The sequence below is a fragment of the Rhinichthys klamathensis genome, unplaced genomic scaffold (genome assembly GCF_029890125.1).
Source record: "Rhinichthys klamathensis goyatoka isolate OS25496 unplaced genomic scaffold, OSU_Roscu_1.1 h1tg000296l_1, whole genome shotgun sequence".
Lineage (NCBI taxonomy): Eukaryota > Metazoa > Chordata > Actinopteri > Cypriniformes > Leuciscidae > Rhinichthys > Rhinichthys klamathensis.
Window position 1 is genome coordinate 2,697,996 of NW_026606815.1, and position 20,554 is coordinate 2,718,549.

The window sequence follows — 20,554 nt, forward strand, 5'->3', positions numbered from 1 at the left end:
GATTATCAGTGGTGTATTGCATTGTAATAAATTTAAATCTTTAATAGTCCCCATTAACAAGTTTCCCTTCTTTCTTTCACAGAGATGTGTGTTCGATGTGCCTGACAAGTCTGTACAGTGTAAAACAAGAACTGTTCTGTCTATCTGTTTGTCTTTTTTATTGATCTTTCCTCTACAAGATTGTTTTCCTCATCATCAAAGTAAAATGTTCTCAATTTGTGATGATTTTTAGTGTAGCCTATGTGTGCAACATATTATGTGTGCTCTTCTGAGACACCTTGAGCCTGAGAAATCATGTCTTGTAATGATAAATTGTGGTAATTAGTAATTACAATAGAATGTGATAGATCATGATGATGAAATAAGAAATAAAGAAAAGAACATCTGCTATCTCTGAAACCGGCCATTTCATCAATTTTTCCATTTTTTTCTACCAATGAAGGCTACAGTGAATGGTGTTCACTGTTCATTCATCTGTTCTGCAGATGAATGAACTGTTTAAAACCTTGGGAAATACACGTCAGCTGCATTGAATTGAATCCTCAATTAGTTTTAGATAGAAAAGATATTTACATTTGAATACATTTCAAGAGTCTTCATGTTTTGAAGTACAGTTTGTCCTTACTGTATCAATGTTAAGGAATGAATAGCACTCAGTAAAAGTAGCACCTTTTAATTCTCTGTAGAAGAGAAAGGCATTTGTGCAAGCCTCCTCTCTCTTAAACCTTTCTCCTCTCACAGAGCAGTTGCCATAGCAATAGAGCAGGAGTTATTTCCTCTCTCCTCTCTGTTTTACTTGACCTCCACCAGAGGCCATCTCAGAAGAGGACCTAGACCGCCTCTGGTTCTGAAGAGAGGCCTTGCATAATTTCTACTGTAGTACAGTCTTGTGTATCGTAGCCTTATGACTGGGGGTGTGACTTGCACTGGCAGGAGTCTGTGGGAGGAATCTACTCGAGGAACGTGCACCAACCACCCACATCTCATCTGTCTACTCCTCTCATTCATCTCCTCACGCCACTGTGGGAGTTTAATGAAAGTCTCAGCTTGTGCTCAACTGTACGATCTGACCTTTTCCATTATTTCAGAATCAGCATTGTTTTAAAGCTTATATTATGCTGTGCTTGTGATTTTCACATACACAGCGACAAAAAGACAGGTTGATGGATGATGGATGGATTTATAAACAGACAGACAGATGGATGGCTGGACGGATGGATGTATGGATAGATGGATAGACAAGACGAATGGATTGATGGACAGAAAGATGAATTAATAGATGGATAGACAGACAGATAGATAGACGGATGGACAGATAGACAGATGAATAGATGGACAGACAGATAGGCAAATGAAAGACGGACAGAAGTATTGATGGATGGATAGACAAATAAACGATGGATGGATTGTTTTGCTCATCATTAATGGGTGGTTGGGAATATGAGAAAGAAAGAAAGAAAGAAAGAAAGAAAGAAAGAAAGAAAGAAAGAAAGAAAGAAAGAAAGAAAGAAAGAAAGAAAGAAAGAAAGAAAGAAAGAAAGAAAGAAAGAAAGAAAGAAGTGCTCAGTAGCCCAGCAACCTGTTTCCTCAGTAACAGATATCGCCTTGTTAATCTCTCAGTGACATTATTCTCTCTTTTCACATTGCATTTGAATCAATAATGAGCCCAGCACACTTTCATTAGAAAGCACTGCATGTACACCAGGCTTTAATAGTGCCCCATGTCATAAGAGAGACAAAGGGGAAGAAAAAGAGAAACAATAACATGGTGGACAGACATCCATGGCAGAAATGACCATTCCCTCCATCAGAAATGCACAGATAATGGGGTAATTTTGGTAACTCAGCATGAGAGACAAGTTACACTCTGTGTTCAGCATGATGTTTTCTTTTTTTTTTTTTTTTACTTGATTTGTTTTTTTCATCGTTGCTACACACACCTTTTTACCTTTTGTATGCTTTTACAATTTACTTTTATCGCATCACCACATCAAGGATGAAGTTAAGAATTGATGTCTATCTTTCTATATCTATCTATCTGTCTATCTGTCTATCTGTCTATCTATCTATCTATCTATCTATCTATCTATCTATCTATCTATCTATCTATCTATCTATCTATCTATCTATCTGTCTATCTGTCTATCTATCTATCTATCTATCTATCTATCTATCTGTCTATCTGTCTATCTGTCTATCTGTCTATCTATCTATCTATCTATCTATCTATCTATCTATCTATCTATCTATCTATCTATCTATCTATCTATCTATCTATCTGTCTATCTATCTATCTATCTATCTATCTATCTGTCTATCTGTCTGTCTATCTATCTATCTATCTATCTATCTATCTATCTATCTATCTATCTATCTATCTGTCTATCTGTCTATCTGTCTATCTGTCTATCTATCTATCTATCTATCTATCTATCTATCTATCTATCTATCTATCTATCTATCTATCTATCTATCTATCTATCTATCTATCTATCTATCTATCTATCTATCTATCTATCTATCTATCTATCTATCTATCTATCTATCTCACCACACGAAACAAACACATTTATTAGCAGAGGTGAGTGTAATGAATTCAAAGTTGCATAACAGTGCAAGCTTATTCTCTCAGGCTCTGCATCTCACACATCTCCCCTAATTTGAGCAACATTTGATCATACATATTAGAAGTACCATTAAAATGGTACTTAGCTAAAGTGAGGCTGCATTAGCCATGAGCAGTTAAGAAGTGAAACTTTGATCTGAGTTGGTCTCAGAGAGGCAGCCTCAGACCCTAGAAAGTAGATTTGCATGCGTTTACATCACCAGAGGCTAGGTTCACGAAACGGTCAGAAGCCAATCTTGTTTTGAACTTGCGAGCTGAAGTTTGTTTCCAGAAAGCCTGCAAGTGTAATATTAGGCCTTGATGATGCAAAGATAACGCCTCAAGGAAATGCATTCTAGATGCCACTTCTTTGTTTTGCGTTCGGTTGCGATTTTGACATTGAGTGAAAAATGAACAGTAGCTCCCTGACAACCACAAGCGAACAACACGGTGAAGTTTGTGTGCAGCAGTCTGATGGCAGTATGTTGTTCCAAAAGGTCTACGCTGGCTTCAGTGTCAAGAGTTTATGGGTCTCCAGGAGTGAATTTCATGAAAAATATACTAAACATACTACATATACTGGTTGTGCTTTTTCTGAGGAATTATTTTCCACTGCTTGACGACATCATTTCAGTCTGTCAGTATCAAAATCCTTTCAACTGTTGTGAGACCCTCAAGAGAGATGTTACTGCAGATGAGTTCAGCTTAATCTCAAGTTGAATATCCAGTGGGAGGTGAGGAACTTTTTTCCCATAGTGTTTAAAGGTACCTGTGAAAAGCAGCACTGAATGTAGCGTCCCTTGACAAACACATCACACGGCTTTTGGATCTTTTAGGTGTTCACAGAGCTGTTGATAAAAGCAGCCTGTACATAACAGCCCATATGTGTAGGCTACGTGCGTTTTGGCTAGCATGACTGTGGCTGGCACGGACTGCATTTGACTCTAAAACACAACTTAATTTTTTTTCTTACATTTTTTCCTGAGCACTTTTTCAAATGCCTTTTTACATCAGTTTTGTTTTGCTTTGCTTAATTTCAAATGATTTATTCATATTCCACTAATTATGACTTGTTCACATTTGATTAGTTTGCCGATATGCACTTTTGGCAAAAAAATGATCTGAATCATGAGAACTATGTTGACTAACAGTGTATGCCAGATATTTCAGTGATTAGGATAATCTTACCCAGTTATGTAGACTTGCTTATTTTTTGATGGTATATTTAACTTTATCTACACTACCATTCAAAAGTTAGGGGTTAGTAAGATTATTATTATTTTTTATTCAGCAAGGATGCATTGTGCATGCATATGCATTCAGGAAATGGGGGGAAAAAAACCACGCGTAATGTATTTTGTAAATAATTAAACACTGCATTGTGCTGTGAGCGTGTAAGACAGACTGCTGCTGCACAAGTAGCATACAATTACCCGTAGCAGATCTATACAGGTGGAGCTGGGGAAGATGGAGGCTTTCAGAAGGGTTTCAAACTGCTATAGCAAACGTTATATAACCAGCTATATAAATGTTGAGCAGCAAGCTCATTGGCTTCAAAGGTGCCAGGGACCAATCAGCTTGTGCCATGTTAATGTAGTGATAGATGTATCACACTATGGGCCCTATCTTGCACCCAGCGCAATTGACTTGTACACCAACGCATGTATCATTCCTATTTTGCACCCGACACACAGCGGACTTTTCCCTCCACAGACGCACGTCGGTAAATTAGGGGATGAACTTGCGCTCCCGGGGGAGGTTCAGCGAAAAGAGGAGGCGTGTTCCGGCACAAACGTTCCCTGGTGCTATTTTGCAGTTTCAGAAAACAATTACGCCACAGACCAGGATAAACCTAGTCTAAAGTCAGTGGCTTGTTATTCAGATGCTATTTTAAGGGCGCCTGCTAGGCCATAATGTAGCGTGTGCACAACGCGCATAACCTTTGCTTCTCTAATCTACACAGATGCAGCAGGTCTCATTTTTGCAAACCATACATAATTACAAGGAAAAATATTACCACACTAGGGAAATCATTGTGGTGTCCATGAAGATGTGGAAAAAATAGGCATAAATCTTGCTCACACATTTACCCAAATTAGTATATGCCTGTTTAACCAGAGCTAGTTTTGGTGGGTTTCTCCCATCCCCATACAATGTCACTTCTCTGTCTTTTACGGCCCTGACGAGAACGTTGGTCTCCTCGGCTGTGAACCGCTCCTGGTGTGCGCCTGGCAAATCTGCCATTATAATAGCAATCCGCCATGGATCAAGCGCACCTGCTCTTAAAGGGAATGTGAGATGACGCTCTGATTGGTTTATTGTACGTTACACCCAAACCAGACCTATGAGTAATGTAGCTACTTCAGACCAACCCATTTTAGATTTGTGTCGGGCGCAGGAGTCATTTATCCCGCCGGTATAATAGCAACAACGCCCGAGATCCGCCCACAAAGTTACTTGCGTTTTGATATTTGCGTTTCAGATCATAAAAATAGGGCCCTATGTATCACACAATGTAAAAGTCATCAGGTTGCATTAAGGACCCATCAGCCTGTGCAACCTAGAGTTTCATGACAGAACTTGGTACATTAATAACATTTTACCAAAATGTTCCCCTCCGTGGTGAACAACAGGATCATCATCTTTTTGTTAACACATGACATTGTCATCCCATAAATCATCTACAGTATAGTTTAATTGGTGTGCAACTGCTGTAAACTAATTTAATGCAAATCCATCACAATCCAAATAGTTTTCCATATTTGTTTTCCTTAAAACAACATCAGGGAACACTGGAATGTGTTATTTTCAGTATACGAAAAAGACAAAGTATATAAAGAATTATATATTTTCATGTGAAACTCTTGCCAGGAAAGTCACTCTGCCATTGTTTTGCGCTGATTGGATGTTCGGTTGCTAGGTAACCATCCCTTGACAAAGAAATCTCTGACACTTTCCCTTTATATTGTTCCCCATGTCCAAATTTATATATCTATATATATATATATATATATATATATATATATATATAGGCAAAAGTAAGTTGGAGAACAAGTCAGGGATTCTAAATGCAGCTCTAACATGTCATTTTCACAGTCTGAGCTGTACATACACAGCGAACCTTTAGCTACAGGACCTGTGGCCAAACAGGTGCTGAATAGAGCGCATGATGACACATCCTCATTCTGAACCAGACAGCATGTTCAAGTACGAGCCCTCAAAGATGTCCTCGGCTCACTAATTGTGATCTTTTGTCCATCATTGCTTTTGTCAGCAAGAATTATAATGACATTTCATGGCAAAATAGATGTAATTACAGAGGAGCCAAAAGAGTTGATTTGATCAGATGGTGAGGGCTTATAAACACTGCAGGATTTGCGTACTAATCAAGTCTCGAGCATGCCAGGATTTGTTGAGATGTTTCTCCCAATTTCACCCTCTAAGGACAATAAATTAAACACACAATACCGTTCAAAAGTTTGGGGTCTGTATGTTTTAAAAAAAAATGTTTTTGAAAGAAGTCTATTATGCTCACCAAGGCTGCATTTATTTAATTAATTGTGAAATATTACTATTTACAAAAAAAATTCTATTTGAATATATGTTCAAATGTAACTTATTCCTGTGATGGCAAAGCTGAATTTTCAGCAGCGATTATTCCAGTCCAATCATTCTAAAATGCTGATCTGGTGTTAGGAAACATTTATTATTATTATCAGTGTTGAAAACAGTCATGCTGCTCAATATTTTTGTCGAAACTGTAATTTTTCTTCTCCCCTAAAACGCATGGTGCAGCCCAAACCGTAAGTGCTAGAGACTTGAAACTTTGGCATAGGGTTGTACAAAAATCGAGGAGAGGTTCAGAGAGTATGACCCCGATTGGCCAGTAGGTGGCGCTACAGCGATCAATTGCGCAAAACTGCTCATAACTCCTAAACCGTATGTCGTAGACTCAAGTGTCTTATATCATTGGAAAGCTGGACCCCTGAAGAAAAAAGCTTATATCTCCGATTTCATTTCCACCATGAAGGATTTTCCGCCATTTTGAATTTTGTTAAAAAACTACTTTTACGAACTAGTCCTAGTTTTTTTTTGCCCGATCGGAACCAAACCAGTGCAGAAATGTTCTCTGGAGTCTGAATATCAATAATTATCGAAAAAAAGTTGAAATTTCGATTTCCGGTCGCTAGGGGGCGCAAAATGAACGTTAAGCCTATTCTACTAAAATGGCTATAACTCGAGAAGTAAATGAGATATTTTCACCAAACTCGGTACACATGTGTATGAGTTCAATCTGAGGTCACAATAAAAAAAACTCTAGGTGGCGCTATAACATGAAAAAAACATAAAAAGGGCTATGACCACCTGACCGTTAGTCCGATTGACTTGAAAATCGGTATGCAGTGTCTTGGTCCAAGGTGCCATGTATGTCTATGAGGACATTGGCGTATCTCACAAAACATGGCCGCCATCGGCCAATGAAGTTTGAGCACCTATTAGACAGTATTAACGGAGGCCGATCGGATCGAAACTCGGTGGGTATGTTCAACTCATGGCCCTAGAGGTCTGTAAGAATTTTGAAAGAAATCGGCCACTAGTTGGCGCAAACGAGTTTTACAACTCTGTAATCACGTGGTGTTGCACACATCCACACAATATGCATATCATTTGATAGATCTCCTCATACTGAACAACTTTGCCTCTGTAACCATTGCTGTCAATCAAATCGTTCATTAAATATTCACAAAAATATGGTAAAATCCTACTTTTGCGAACTAGTCCTAGGTTTTTCGCCCGATTGGAACCAAACTAGTCTAGGACAATTCTCTGGACTCTCTAGATCAATAATTAACGAAAAAAAGTTGAACTTTTGTATTTGGATGGCTATAACAGGGTCATTTATAAAACGGGTGTGGCAAAATACACTCAAACGCCTATAAATCCTAAACGAAACCTCAGAACTTCACAAAAATTGGTGAGCATATGTGACATAACATCATTAACAAGCATGCAATATGGAGATCGGACCATAGGTGGCGCTATAACTGTTAAAAAGCTTTAAACCCATATATTTCCTATGGTAAATTGTCTGTATTGGCTGTAAATGGTCTTTTCCATCTATTATGTCAGTGGTTAAATGTGTGCTAAATCAAACTTAATGTTTTTTGATGCTTTTGTGCTGAAAGGCCTTAACTGCTTGAACACCGATAAATGCTGCTTGCAGCTTTAATTAATTAATTTTTTTAAAAATCTTAATAACCTCAAATTTTTGAACCGCACTGTAAAAAACGTTGCTGTCTTAAAATAAGTACAATCAACTTGGATGTTTAAGTCATTTCAACTTAAATTACATTAAACTGACATAAGTTGAATCTTGTATCAAAAAATTGCTTAACTTATTTTGATGAGTAAAATCAATATAAAAACATATGTTGTCATACTGTAACTTATTGATCATATATTTTGTACAGTGTGTATTGCATATTTAATTATAATGTGGTGACATATGCAGTATATATATATATATATATATATATATATATACACTCACCGGCCACTTTATTAGGTACACCTGTCCAACTGCTCGTTAACACTTAATTTCTAAGCAGCCAATCACATGGCGGCAACTCAGTGCATTTAGGCATGTAGACATGGTCAAGACAATCTCCTGCAGTTCAAACCGAGCATCAGTATGGGGAAGAAAGTTGATTTGAGTGACTTTGAACGTGGCATGATTGTTGGTGCCAGAAGGGCTGGTCTGAGTATTTCAGAAACTGCTAATCTACTGGGATTTTCACGCACAACCATCTCTAGGGTTTACAGAGAATGGTCCGAAAAAGAAAAAACATCCAGTGAGCGGCAGTTCTGTGGGCGGAAATGCCTTGTTGATGCCAGAGGTCAGAGGAGAATGGCCAGACTGGTTCGAGCTGATAGAAGGGCAACAGTGACTGAAATAACCACTCGTTACAACCGAGGTATGCAGCAAAGCATTTGTGAAGCCACAACACGCACAACCTTGAGGCGGATGGGCTACAACAGCAGAAGACTCCACCGGGTACCACTCATCTCCACTACAAATAGGAAAAAGAGGCTACAATTTGCAAGAGCTCACCAAAATTGAACAGTTGAAGACTGGAAAAATGTTGCCTGGTCTGATGAGTCTCGATTTCTGTTGAGACATTCAGATGTTAGAGTCAGAATTTGGCGTAAACAGAATGAGAACATGGAACCATCATGCCTTGTTACCACTGTGCAGGCTGGTGGTGGTGGTGTAATGGTGTGGGGGATGTTTTCCTGGCACACTTTAGGCCCCTTAGTGCCAATTGGGCATCGTTTAAATGCCACGGCCTACCTGAGCATTGTTTCTGACCATGTCCATCCCTTTATGGCCACCATGTACCCATCCTCTGATGGCTACTTCCACCATGTCACAAAGCTCTAATCATTTCAAATTGGTTTCTTGAACATGACAATGAGTTCACTGTACTAAAATGGCCTCCACAGTCACCAGATCTCAACCCAATAGAGCATCTTTGGGATGTGGTGGAACGGGAGATTCGCATCATGGATGTGCAGCTGACAAATCTGCGGCAACTGTGTGATGCCATCATGTCAATATGGACCAAACTCCCTGAGGAATGCTTCCAGCACCTTGTTGAATCTATGCCACGAAGAATTGAGGCAGTTCTGAAGGCAAAAGGGGGTCCAACCCGTTACTAGCATGGGGTACCTAATAAAGTGGCCGGTGAGTGTATATATTTATATTGTATATCATAATCCTTTGAATCTCAACGTACATAAACATGGAAAATTCTAATTAAACTATAATACTAAAATATAGTTTTACTATATATATAACTATATACTGTATAGGTAATTATTGTTGATTCAGATTCAGTAATCAATAGTTAGATCATGATCAGTTTATTACAATGAATATTATTGATGAAATGAACATCCTGCTCTCCTGTGATGTGATGCTACATAAAATATTTGGGTCACCAGAATTTAGAGCTCTGTAGAGCTCTTCAATGCCTGACATTTAATTACCCTGCCCACCTGCAGTAATAATAGTCTACTTCAGAGCGTGGTGAGCTTTCTCGTCAGGACTGTTTTTGGATTGTGGATGTGTGAAAAACCTTCATCTAAAGTCGTAACTATTGGAAACATTCTCTCATCACTGGCTCAAGGATCGGATGTAAAATGAGCCGGAAAGAGAATTGGGAGGGCAAGACGCGAGCGATAACACAGCAAACAGAGCTGGGGGGGAAGCGACCTGACATTTCAATAATGAAACCATGCACCTGTTTCACTGCATTTTGCAATAATCGTGGGTGCGAAGAGAAATATGACTGTAAGACTCCTGAGTACTCGGTAGCATAACTGAACGTTCACACCCTGAGGCAATCAGGAAACAATGAGATGTGTGGAGAATTTCCTTATTGTATTCATCAGTGCCAATTAGTTATCTCAATTCCGCAGCATTGCTTTGCTAATTTACATTTAATCAAAATGTGTTCTGTAATCCCGTCTAATTTACAAAGTACCATGTTACGACAAAGCCCGCAATTAAAAGATGCTAAGAACAATCATGCCCTCGTTTTAATGTGTTTTGGGACACACTCTTTTTGTGATGCAAAGAATGTGTCACCATTTGAATGAAGACTTCACACTCCAAACATAAGGGTTTTGAAGTGTTTTGTGTGTGTGTGGCTTTAAAGTTGCATAGAGCTGAGAGACCTATAAAAGTAAATATGATGAAACAGGCCGTTCCCTTGGCCGTTCTGTGGTCCTACCTAAAACACAGCATACACCCCACTTAGATCAATTCATACTACATAGACACTTTCAGCAGTCATTTGGCCTGTCATCTCGCCGCAGACATCTAAGTATATGCATGAAACTGGGAAAAAAGTATGTCTCCGCTGAAATGCTAGTCAGATCTAGCACAAAGAGACTGGAATGACAGGAAGATGCTTTTAGCCTCAGAGTAACCCGAGTGTAGAGTTTGAGCTGTCAGCTTCAGTCAAGGGATTCGTCAGAGTTCAAGACATCTTTATTTCATTCTAATTTCACATCTCTCGTAACTAGCTTCTTCAGCGGAAAACGTGCGCCGTCCCAATATTAAAAACATCTCCTTTGATCTTTTCTCTGCAGACTGTTCCAAGCCCAGTGTCTCCAAGGGCTCCTCAGCTATGAACATGCCCCAGTCATTTGGCACTGCGATGGGTTTCTCTCTGTCAGAGACCCTGCCTGCCGCCAGCCTGCCTAACGTGCCCCAGAACGGTTCTGATCAAGGGTCTCTTTTGAACGCTGAAGACAGCATCACTTACTTAGCACCCATACCCGACACAAATAAATGCTGGCCCATCCGGCCAACGCTGCGAAATGAACTGGACACATTTTCAGTTCATTTTTACATCTTCTTTGGACCCAACATCTCCATCCCTCCAGACCGGGCAGCGATATTTGCCATCAACCTAATGCCAGTGCTGGATAGTGGAGGTGTCCTCAACATGGAGCTCAAACTCAATGTGGTAAGTTGAAATGGTTGAAATCTTCCCAAAGGAGTTGATGCTAGCTAGTACAAAAATGTAAATGATAAAAATGATAAACAATATATATATAAAAAAAAAATTTTAGTAAATGTATGCCAAAAATTTTAATTGTAAATTATCATCCAATAGATATTCTTTAAAACTGGAAACATAAAGCGGTGTTAGACTCTTACGTGATGTTAGCTATAGTATTAGCTAGTAAATTTACATTTATGCATTTGGAAGATGCTTTTATCCAAAGCAACTTACATTGCATTTAATTAGTTCATGCATTTCCTGGGAATCGAACCAATTACCTTGGCGTTGCTAGCACCATTTAAGCTACAGGAATACTGCATTCACTCTTTTACATTCTTACTGTGTTTTTTTTTTTTACCTGGATATAAACATTCAAAGCATTCAGAGCATTATTATTATTACTATTCTTTTTTATTTTACCTTCTGAAATGTTTACTTCATGTTAGAATGGATTACCTTGTACCAGCCACCATGATTCTTAGCAAAGCGAATGCATTCGTAAATCTGTAATACCCTTTAATCTGTGAGCGTATTACACTAGCCTAAAATCCATCAAAAAAGCATAACTCTACTCAAAATGGCAGAATAGCAGAGCTTTTGCTTTATGTATTATTTATTGTCCTGAATCTTTCTTTTTTATAAACATAAATTTCTACAATTATCACTAGCATCCTATAAAACATCTTTGGTACTTTCAGCTTCAGCAATTTCAGTGCCATAAATAATACTATGGAAGCTAGTCTTCATTCTGCATATATACAGTATTTATATATGTGTGTGTGTGTGTGTGTGTATATATATATATATATATATATATATATATATATATATATACACAGTATATATTGATTTTGCTGTTGAAATTAATATCTTTAATATGATGTTCTTCCATCTGCTGGAAAGATCAGACGGTCGGTGCTCAAATACCCATTGGGACTCTGGTGCCCTGCCCTATACCTTTGATGGAGTCACTCAGGAACTTCTAAGGTGTTTAAAGGATTATGAATAATTCAGATCTTTACATTTCTACTAAAACTCAGAGCCCATATGGCATTTAACTTGGGGTTACGACTCAGAAGCTCTTCAGCTAAATTCTTGTGGATGGCAGAGACTAATTTCACCATAGCCTGATTAATATCAAATGTTAGCAAGTGTGAGCCTGTTCTCACAGCATGAGAGGTGTAAAACTAAAAGGGGGTTGGTTGCAAATGTCACCATGCTTTTTCGTCTCAGGTGTCTGGTGAAAAGTGTTGGCTTCTAGTTGTTGATAATGTGCATTTGCCTTCATTTGTGTATCATTAAAAACTCCTTATAAGTTGATATGCCAAGTCCACACTTCTAAACAAACAGACGACGAACATGGACCTATTCATTAGTTGATATGTCATGCCTCCAGTGAAACATTAAAGTGTGTTGAAGGCCACATCTCTCTCAACAGCCTCCATCTCTCTTAGATTTTATTGCTGCATTTAATGGATGTTTCCCTGAATGGCACCGAACAGGAAAAGGAGAGAAGAATGAGCTCTCGTGGCAAAGGTTACTTTAAAAAGCCACATATGAGGCTTTCAGTAGCTGAAAGGTGTGATGTTTGGCAGTGAGAGTGAATGCTGTGAGATGGCTGAGCGGTTATATGACTGTATTGCTGAGGAGGGAGGGGATGATCGCTGGTGATGAAGCTTGGAAACAGGTTTCTTGACAGCTTAAATGCCTGCGAATGCATTGGTGTGAAGAGTCATCACATAATGGCCCCATTTCTGTTTCCCAGAGTAGGTGATTCTTATAAAAAATTCAGTGTCTGAGAGCATTATACGAATTTGACTTCAAGACAGTAAAGATATACAATATCATACTTTGGTTAAAGTAATATTCTGGATTCAATACAAGTTAAGCTCTGTTGACAGAATTTGTTCATTACCACAAAAACATGTTTTTTAAATATACTGGCCCCATTTACTTCCATTGTAAGTGCCTCTCATAACCTCCATTTTTACTTTTTTAGAGGATTTAAAAGCCGAAATGTGAAGCTTATAATTTTATAAAAGCATTAATTCTCTTTTAATCATTTTTGCAGATGGTTTAGGTTTCATGATGCCATTACGTTTTCATAATAACGAAGTTGTAGAATTGGATATACAGCAGAGCGTGCAGTTCATATAAGCTGCAAATGCTCTCCATAGCCAAGCCATTTGAGTGAATGAGTTTGTGGACTCTCTAATTGATATTAATACTATAAATGACTACAAATTCCCTTGTCATTTGATGTGTAATATAAAGCTTGCATAATAAAATGTTGGTAATACGTATGTAACTGTCCGTCATTTATTTATTTATTTGCCAAACGTCTTCAAATCTTTGCCAGTTATGGTGGGGTTAACTGAATCCAAAACCACTTTGGCGCCTACGCTCTGTTGTTATGCATCGTCATCATTGTTCCGCGTTCTCGTTGGTTTGCTGGCATATAGGGGATTTCATGTGCAAAGAAAGCTGTCCGCGAATTGCTTGTGTAACAATTTAAAAGTATGTAGTGTCACTTTGATCAATTTAATGGATCCTTGCTGAATAAAAGTTTTAATTTCTTTTAAAAAATCACATTGAAATAATTTTGACATACATATTGTTTATGTCTTGTGGCTAACAGTATTTGCCGTAACGTAAACATTTTACAAACAGTAAGTATTTTAACATTTATGTATTGGACCCATCCACTTCCATTTATATGTATGTATAAGCCACAAATGCTGTCGACTGACCTTAACTGAGTCCAGAAAATTCCTCTCAGGTCAGGAACTTAACATCAGAAAGTTCCCTCTATTGTTGATTGTTAAGATCCAGTTAACTAAAAATAATAATAATAATAATAAAAAACAGTAGTGAGCTGCTTATCAAGTTTATATTGACTGTCTCTGCTCCACCATTTAAACTAAAATGGTATGGGTTATGGAGGAGAAGATTCAATTTCTCCAACCAGCACTTTGGAAGGTAGATTAAGTTTTGTCTTTTACTGGCCGGCCAGGGTATTTTACGTTTTTTTTTTTTTTTAAGGTAGACTACAGACAAGCCCCATGAGTGGGTGCCATGGTCGTAAAGTAAATGATTTCCGTTTTCTAGCCATATGCTGTCATCAGGGAAATATCTTGATAAGACAGCTAGATGATGGATGTCTGCTCCATTGCTGTAACTCAGGTTTATGAGCACCAGGCTTAATAGGAGCCATTCCTGTTCCTACCGGCAGGCACCTGGCCTCTCCAGGACTCAGGGCAAGTCATCAGAAAGTTGGACAGAGCAGACAATTGGAAACTGAATTCTAGCACAAAGTATATTATGGAGGAATAGTTCCCGGCTGAGTTTTCCTAGAATCTTCTAAAGCAGAACACAGTTGGGGGGAAATAACATGACTGCACTGTCAGAAAGGCACACAACGGGTAAATGTCCACAGGTTTGCATTATTTATCTTGGTTTGTTAGAAAGGGTCCATCCGATCAGTCCTCGATTCACCTCGATGCCCTTCACATTCCTGAGTTTCCACTCCCGACTGCATCATTAAGAAAAAAAACATGCACTCACCACGACACATAACTGAAAGGGAAGAACGAAACAAGACTGCTTCAAGAGTCACCACATGTGGGATTTGAACTAACAGCCTCCTGACCTCCAACATAGATCTTTAACAACCTCATCACACTGCCCAAAGAGACATAGAACATCGAGTCAGCACACCCCAGTATAGCTGTTGCTGTGATAGCATGGTTTTGAACAAAGAAAAAGATTCCATTATATTTCATTATAGTGGTCTTAATGTCATGAGCCAAATTTGAGAATTTCTAGAAGTAGCCCTTAGACTACGGAGCATAGGATCTCTCCAATCCTTCATTTTAATAGGCCAACGAATTGCCGCAATGCATTGGCTGAAAATTATAAATGGGGTATTGTTGTAATTCTCATAACCCAAAACACATAAAATGGCTTTTGAATAGTTAAATACATTCTTATCCTAAATTAAAAGCAGAATTAAAAGCGGAATTTAGAATGTCGATAACCCGAAGTTAAGTGCAGTGTGAAAGCCCTAAAGAGGCCAAAAGAATGATTTTTGAAGGAAAAATGATTAGATTCATTCAAATGTCTTTTTACCACTAGGTGCAAAATTGCACTGGTCAGATACCTTCTGGACATGGGAGACCATGGTAGCGCAAGGACAGACCAAATCATACTGAGATACATGTGCAGCATGGTCTAAATTCTGATCTTTGAGTTTTAGTTCAAATTGGACAGTTTATAGGTGGAAAATTATTTATTTATTATTACTTTAAGGAGTTCATTAATATCATCACGGAAAGAGAAATTAAAAAAAATGGGGTTGAATGATAAATAAAAATTTAATAAAAATAGTGCATTTTTGAACTGATAGTGGCACTACAGGGTAACAGTGGAAGACCCTAAATTTGCTTTGGAGATTATTCAAGACCACTCCAGTGAGCCAAATATCACAACAGCTCTCTAAACAGTTCTAGTGGCTCCCATTGGGCAGGAGAACAATAATAAGAGTACTAGCGAATACAAGAAATTTCATAGCAGCTTTGGTGCTCGACCCCTAATGATGAAGTAATGGTTTGTCCTCATGTCAGGATCCACTCAGAGTGGCAGCTTTGAAAAAAATCTCAAAAATAGGAATGGCCTTTTAATGAAATGAGAGTGACAATTACTCAGGGGGCCAAAGAAATCTGCAGCAGCACAGGTTGCATTACAGGCTTGTTTTTATGAAATGTCTCAATTTAAAAAAAAAAAAACTGATATAATAGCACTGAGCCCCTGTACTGCCGAGATAATGATTTTAGATATGATGTGCCTGAAGGCACTGCATGGAGATTTCCCAAGTCGCAGTGTGTCTGCTGATCGTATGGAAAGCCTCTAGTCAATAAGATGTTGAATATATGGTCACTCAAATGATATGAATCACATACCACATTCAGACTTTAATTTAATTTACTCAGAACAGCAAGATCTGCTAGAACTGTTATTACATTTCCATATGATAAACAGGAATATGATGAAACAAGGCTGTGTTGTTATTAAGTGGTATTTAATATATGTGATGAATGACATCACATATAACTTGTCATTTTTACTATGAATGTCTTCACATTTGATCACATTGCTAGAGATGGAGTTTTCTATCTTTTCATTACATAAACACTACCGTTCAAAATGTTGAGTCGGTAAGAAGTCTCTTATGCTCACAAAAGCTGCAGTTATTTGATTAAAAATACATATTGTGAAATATTATTACAATTTAAAATGACCATTTTCTTTTTGCATATATTTTAAAAATATAATGTGTTGGCAAAGCTGAATTTTCAGCATCATTACTCCAGTCTTCAGCGTCATTTTTCAGCATCATTACTCCAGTCTTCAGCGTCACATGACCCTTTAGAAATTGAAAACAGTTGTGCTGCTTAATATTTGTATGGAAACCATGATACATTTTTCAGTATTCTTTGATAGAAAGTAAAAAAAAAAAAAGATTTTTATTTGAACATTTATTATTTTGTAACAATGTGAAATGTGAATTTTTAGACCTGCTTAATTGTAAATGGTTTAACCCGCAGCTTCTCTGACATACCACATGCACACAGAGTCCCCTCATCTCATGAGTTTGTCCTCAAGCAGACATGTACTCCTGACAGAAAGCCAAGAGGGGAGAGGTGAGCCAGGCTGTTGAGCTAATGAGCTGCAGTACTGGCCAGAGGATGTGTGTGTGTGTGTGTGTGTGTGTGTGTGTGTGTGTGTGTGTGTGTGTGTGTGTGTGTGTGTGTGTGTGTGTGTGTGTGTGTGTGTGTGTGTGTGTGTGTGTGTGCGCGCGCGTACGTGCGTGCGTGCGTGTGTGTGTGCGTGCGTGCATGTGTGCGTGCGTGTGTGTTGAATTGTTCCCCTCTCCGGCTGCTCTGAGTGGCTCTCATGGACAGTTTGAGGTCAAGTCAGACTCAGGCCTGCCGTCAGGTCTTAAATGATTTCTACTGGAACCAAGTGCTCTTGCTCCTGAGGTAATTACGCCCTTCAAGTCTGAAGGCAGCTAGTGAATGTACCGGGTCCCTCAGAAGACATTTTAAAAACAAAGGTTTAGTAACAAAAAAATGTCAGCCTCAGGAGGACAAACAAAATAACATATTTGTAATTAGTTGGCAAGGTTAAACATATTGCAAATAGAATTTAAGTATTCACTACAGGAACTATTGATTGCTGCTAGACATGCATATAATGTTGCAAATCACATTTTGATATTGTTTGTTATTTTTCAATGGAAAGGCCACCTATATGTAAACATGTTGAAGGGTTAGTTTACCCCAAAATGAAAATTCTATCATGAATTACTCGCCCTCATGTCCTTCCAAACCCATAAGACCTTCGTTCATCTTCAGAACACAAATGAAGATATTTTTTATGATATCCGAGAGCTTTCTGAAACCCCCATAGACTGCAACATTATTACCACTTTCAATGTCCAGAAAGGTAGTAAAGACATTGTTAAAATAGTCCATGTGTCTACAGAGATTCAACCTTAATGTTATGAAGCGATGAGAATACTTTGTGTATTTTTTTGTACGTCACAAACTTTGTCAGAGACTGACACAGAAGAGAAGAAATTGTTAAATAAAGTTGTAAAAGTATTCTCGTCACTGTAGTCACATGGACTATTTTAACAATCTCTTTACCTTTCTGGGCCTTGATAGTGGTAATAACGTTGAATTCTATGGGGGGTCAGAAACCTCTCGGATTTCATCAAAAATATCTTCATTTGTGTTCCGAAGATAAACAAAGGTCTTACGGGTTCGGAACGACATGAGGGTGAGTCATTACTGACAGAATTTTAATTTTTGGGTGAACTAACCATTTAAGTAGAAGTTATTGTATGTTGTGTAATTACACACAGTATGACTGTCCTTTTGAAGGTTTGTGTTTAGGAGACGCTCACTTAAATGTCATTGTTATTTATTTATGTATGCATGAGAGGGTTTGTTGCAGGGTTTCATATTCCTTGTATAATATAATAGTAATAATGATAAATAAGAAGAACCCTTTCATGCATGAATTATGATAACCTCAGTCAGGATTTTTTCCCTATGTGTTTTTATTGCTCTTGAAAAACAAGATTTGATTTTTAATTTTTGTTTTTTTTACAAATTTTCCAAAGAGATTTTCAGGTGTCCACTTGAGTGCACAGCATGCATTTATGGTTTAAACTGAAGAGATACTATATTAAACATAATACAATAATCAAACAGATAAAGCATGTGTATTTAACAAGCTAATCAATACAATTATATCAAATCATGTGAAAACTATAAAATATATACAAAAAAATATAAATCCGAAATATTGCAAAGGCAATTGAACTTCATACAAGTTGCACTTCGTGTATCTTTGATATCAGAACAGGAGGACGTGACTCCATCAGAAATTTCTACAGCCTGTCAAGGTACAATTGTGGAAACCACTCAGATGCTCCCTCCAGTGTGGAGGAGTATGTCAATTCACCCTTATTAGCTGATAATTCTGATTATGTTCAAGATGGACACATTTCTAGCATAGGCCTCTTCTGAGAAAACCTAGCGATACGTATTTTTCAATCTCATCTGAAATTAGCAGTGTTGGGGCATGCATAACGCATTCAGATTACTTTTTTGATGTTACAAGTAAAGTAATGTGTTACAATTAACATGCATTACATAATCAGATTTGTTTTAATGTTACGAGTAAAGTAATGTATTACAAGTAACATGTATTACCTAATCAGATTACTTTTTGATCTAACAAGTAAAGTAATTAATTACAAGTAATGTGCATTACGTAATCAGATTACTTTTTGTTGTTACGAGTAAAGAAACGCATTACAAGTAACATGCATTACGTAATCAGATTACTTTTTAGTGTTACGAGTAAAGAAAAGCATTACAATATCGTACATTACGAAATCAGATTACTTTTTGATCTAACAAGTAAAGTAATGCATTACAAGTAACATGCATTACGTAATCATATTACTTTTTGATGTTACGAGTAAATAAATGCATTACAAGCAACATTCATTACGTAAACAGATAACTTTTTGATCTAACAAGTAATGCATTACGTAATTAGATTACTTTTTTGATGAAATGAGTAAAGTAATACATAAGTCACATAAATGATGTAATCACATAACTTTTTTCGATGTCAATGAAATTAACATTCTAATAATACAAATACATTTATTTACAGTCAAAAAAAGTCACTGCAGATTAAGTATTTTCAAAAACAATATTCACAGTTTAAGTATGAATTATAGCTGAAATATAGCCATTGATGCATGAGGTCCACTACAGTGGACAGGTGATTAATCAGATTTATCTCCCAATCTAAAATCAAAACTTAGAAAATTTTACTGTCATATGACTCATTAGATATTGCTTGATGCTGCAATATTTTTTTTTACCTACAAGAGTCTCCTAGGATAGAAGGAATGGGTGGATATTCCGGAGCAACTTGGCATGTCTGACTGACCATTGGCCATCTTGGCTTGGAGGGGGAAAAACTCTAAACACAACGGCTTGCAACTTGGTTGCAATGTATAGGATCATGCACCAGGGTCCACTGAAGAGATTGATGTGCAACTTTGCCATCAAAACCCTTGCAAATTCAAGAAAATGCTTTTTTAATAGCTGTCCACTTTAGTGACCACTATGCATGAAAGGGTTAATTACAATAAAACGAATATTAATATCATTATTGTTATTATAGATAATTTATCATCCCTTTATTTAGGCATTTACAAAGTCAGGCATTTAGATTAGGCATTTACAAAGTCATACCCTGTTGTCTTTATGCAAATTGAAACATATCGTGTGACATGCGTATGACTGTATAATATTGCTTTAATAGTTTTTTTTTTACCAACACTTTTTATTCTTGAATATAGTATACAGTAACTTTGCAATAATAAAGATGTATTTCTGTCCCTTTTCCCCAATAAACTGCAAAAGTAAGTGTAAAGTTCTCAACTTCAAGTAATAGGTTACGAGTGGTCAGAGGCTCTTATCCATTTACAAAAAAAAATCACTCACTGCTTAGGAAACAATGCTTTTGGGATACTTGCCGTAGAGATTAAGTACTTATGTGCGACTAATGTTTTATAGTGCTTTGGGAACCTAGCCTGTTTCTAATGGCACTGCAGTTGAAAGACTTTGCAGTTAAATTACTTTTTTTCTTTTTTTATATACTCCATTGACTGAAGATGAAAAGCTGAAAAAAGTTCAGAGTACTGTCACATGAAAAGAGCTGAAACAGATCTAAATAACTGGACCCCATCAGCTTTGGAGAGCAGAGACACAGAGAGTGTATT

The 20,554-nt window shown here is 37.5% G+C and overlaps 2 protein-coding genes across 2 annotated transcripts in view; both read left to right on the top strand.

Annotated features, from left to right (window-relative positions):
* tmem8b (transmembrane protein 8B) overlaps positions 1-20,554 on the top strand; it is a 171,442-nt gene that overhangs the window by 110,145 nt on the left and 40,743 nt on the right. Inside the window, exon 6 of the mRNA XM_056270084.1 lies at positions 10,763-11,142. Coding sequence (XP_056126059.1) covers positions 10,763-11,142 — 380 coding nt within the window. The remainder of the gene's footprint in view (positions 1-10,762; positions 11,143-20,554) is intronic.
* tars1 (threonyl-tRNA synthetase 1) overlaps positions 1-20,554 on the top strand; it is a 157,092-nt gene that overhangs the window by 34,851 nt on the left and 101,687 nt on the right. The gene's annotated exons all lie outside the window — the stretch shown is intronic.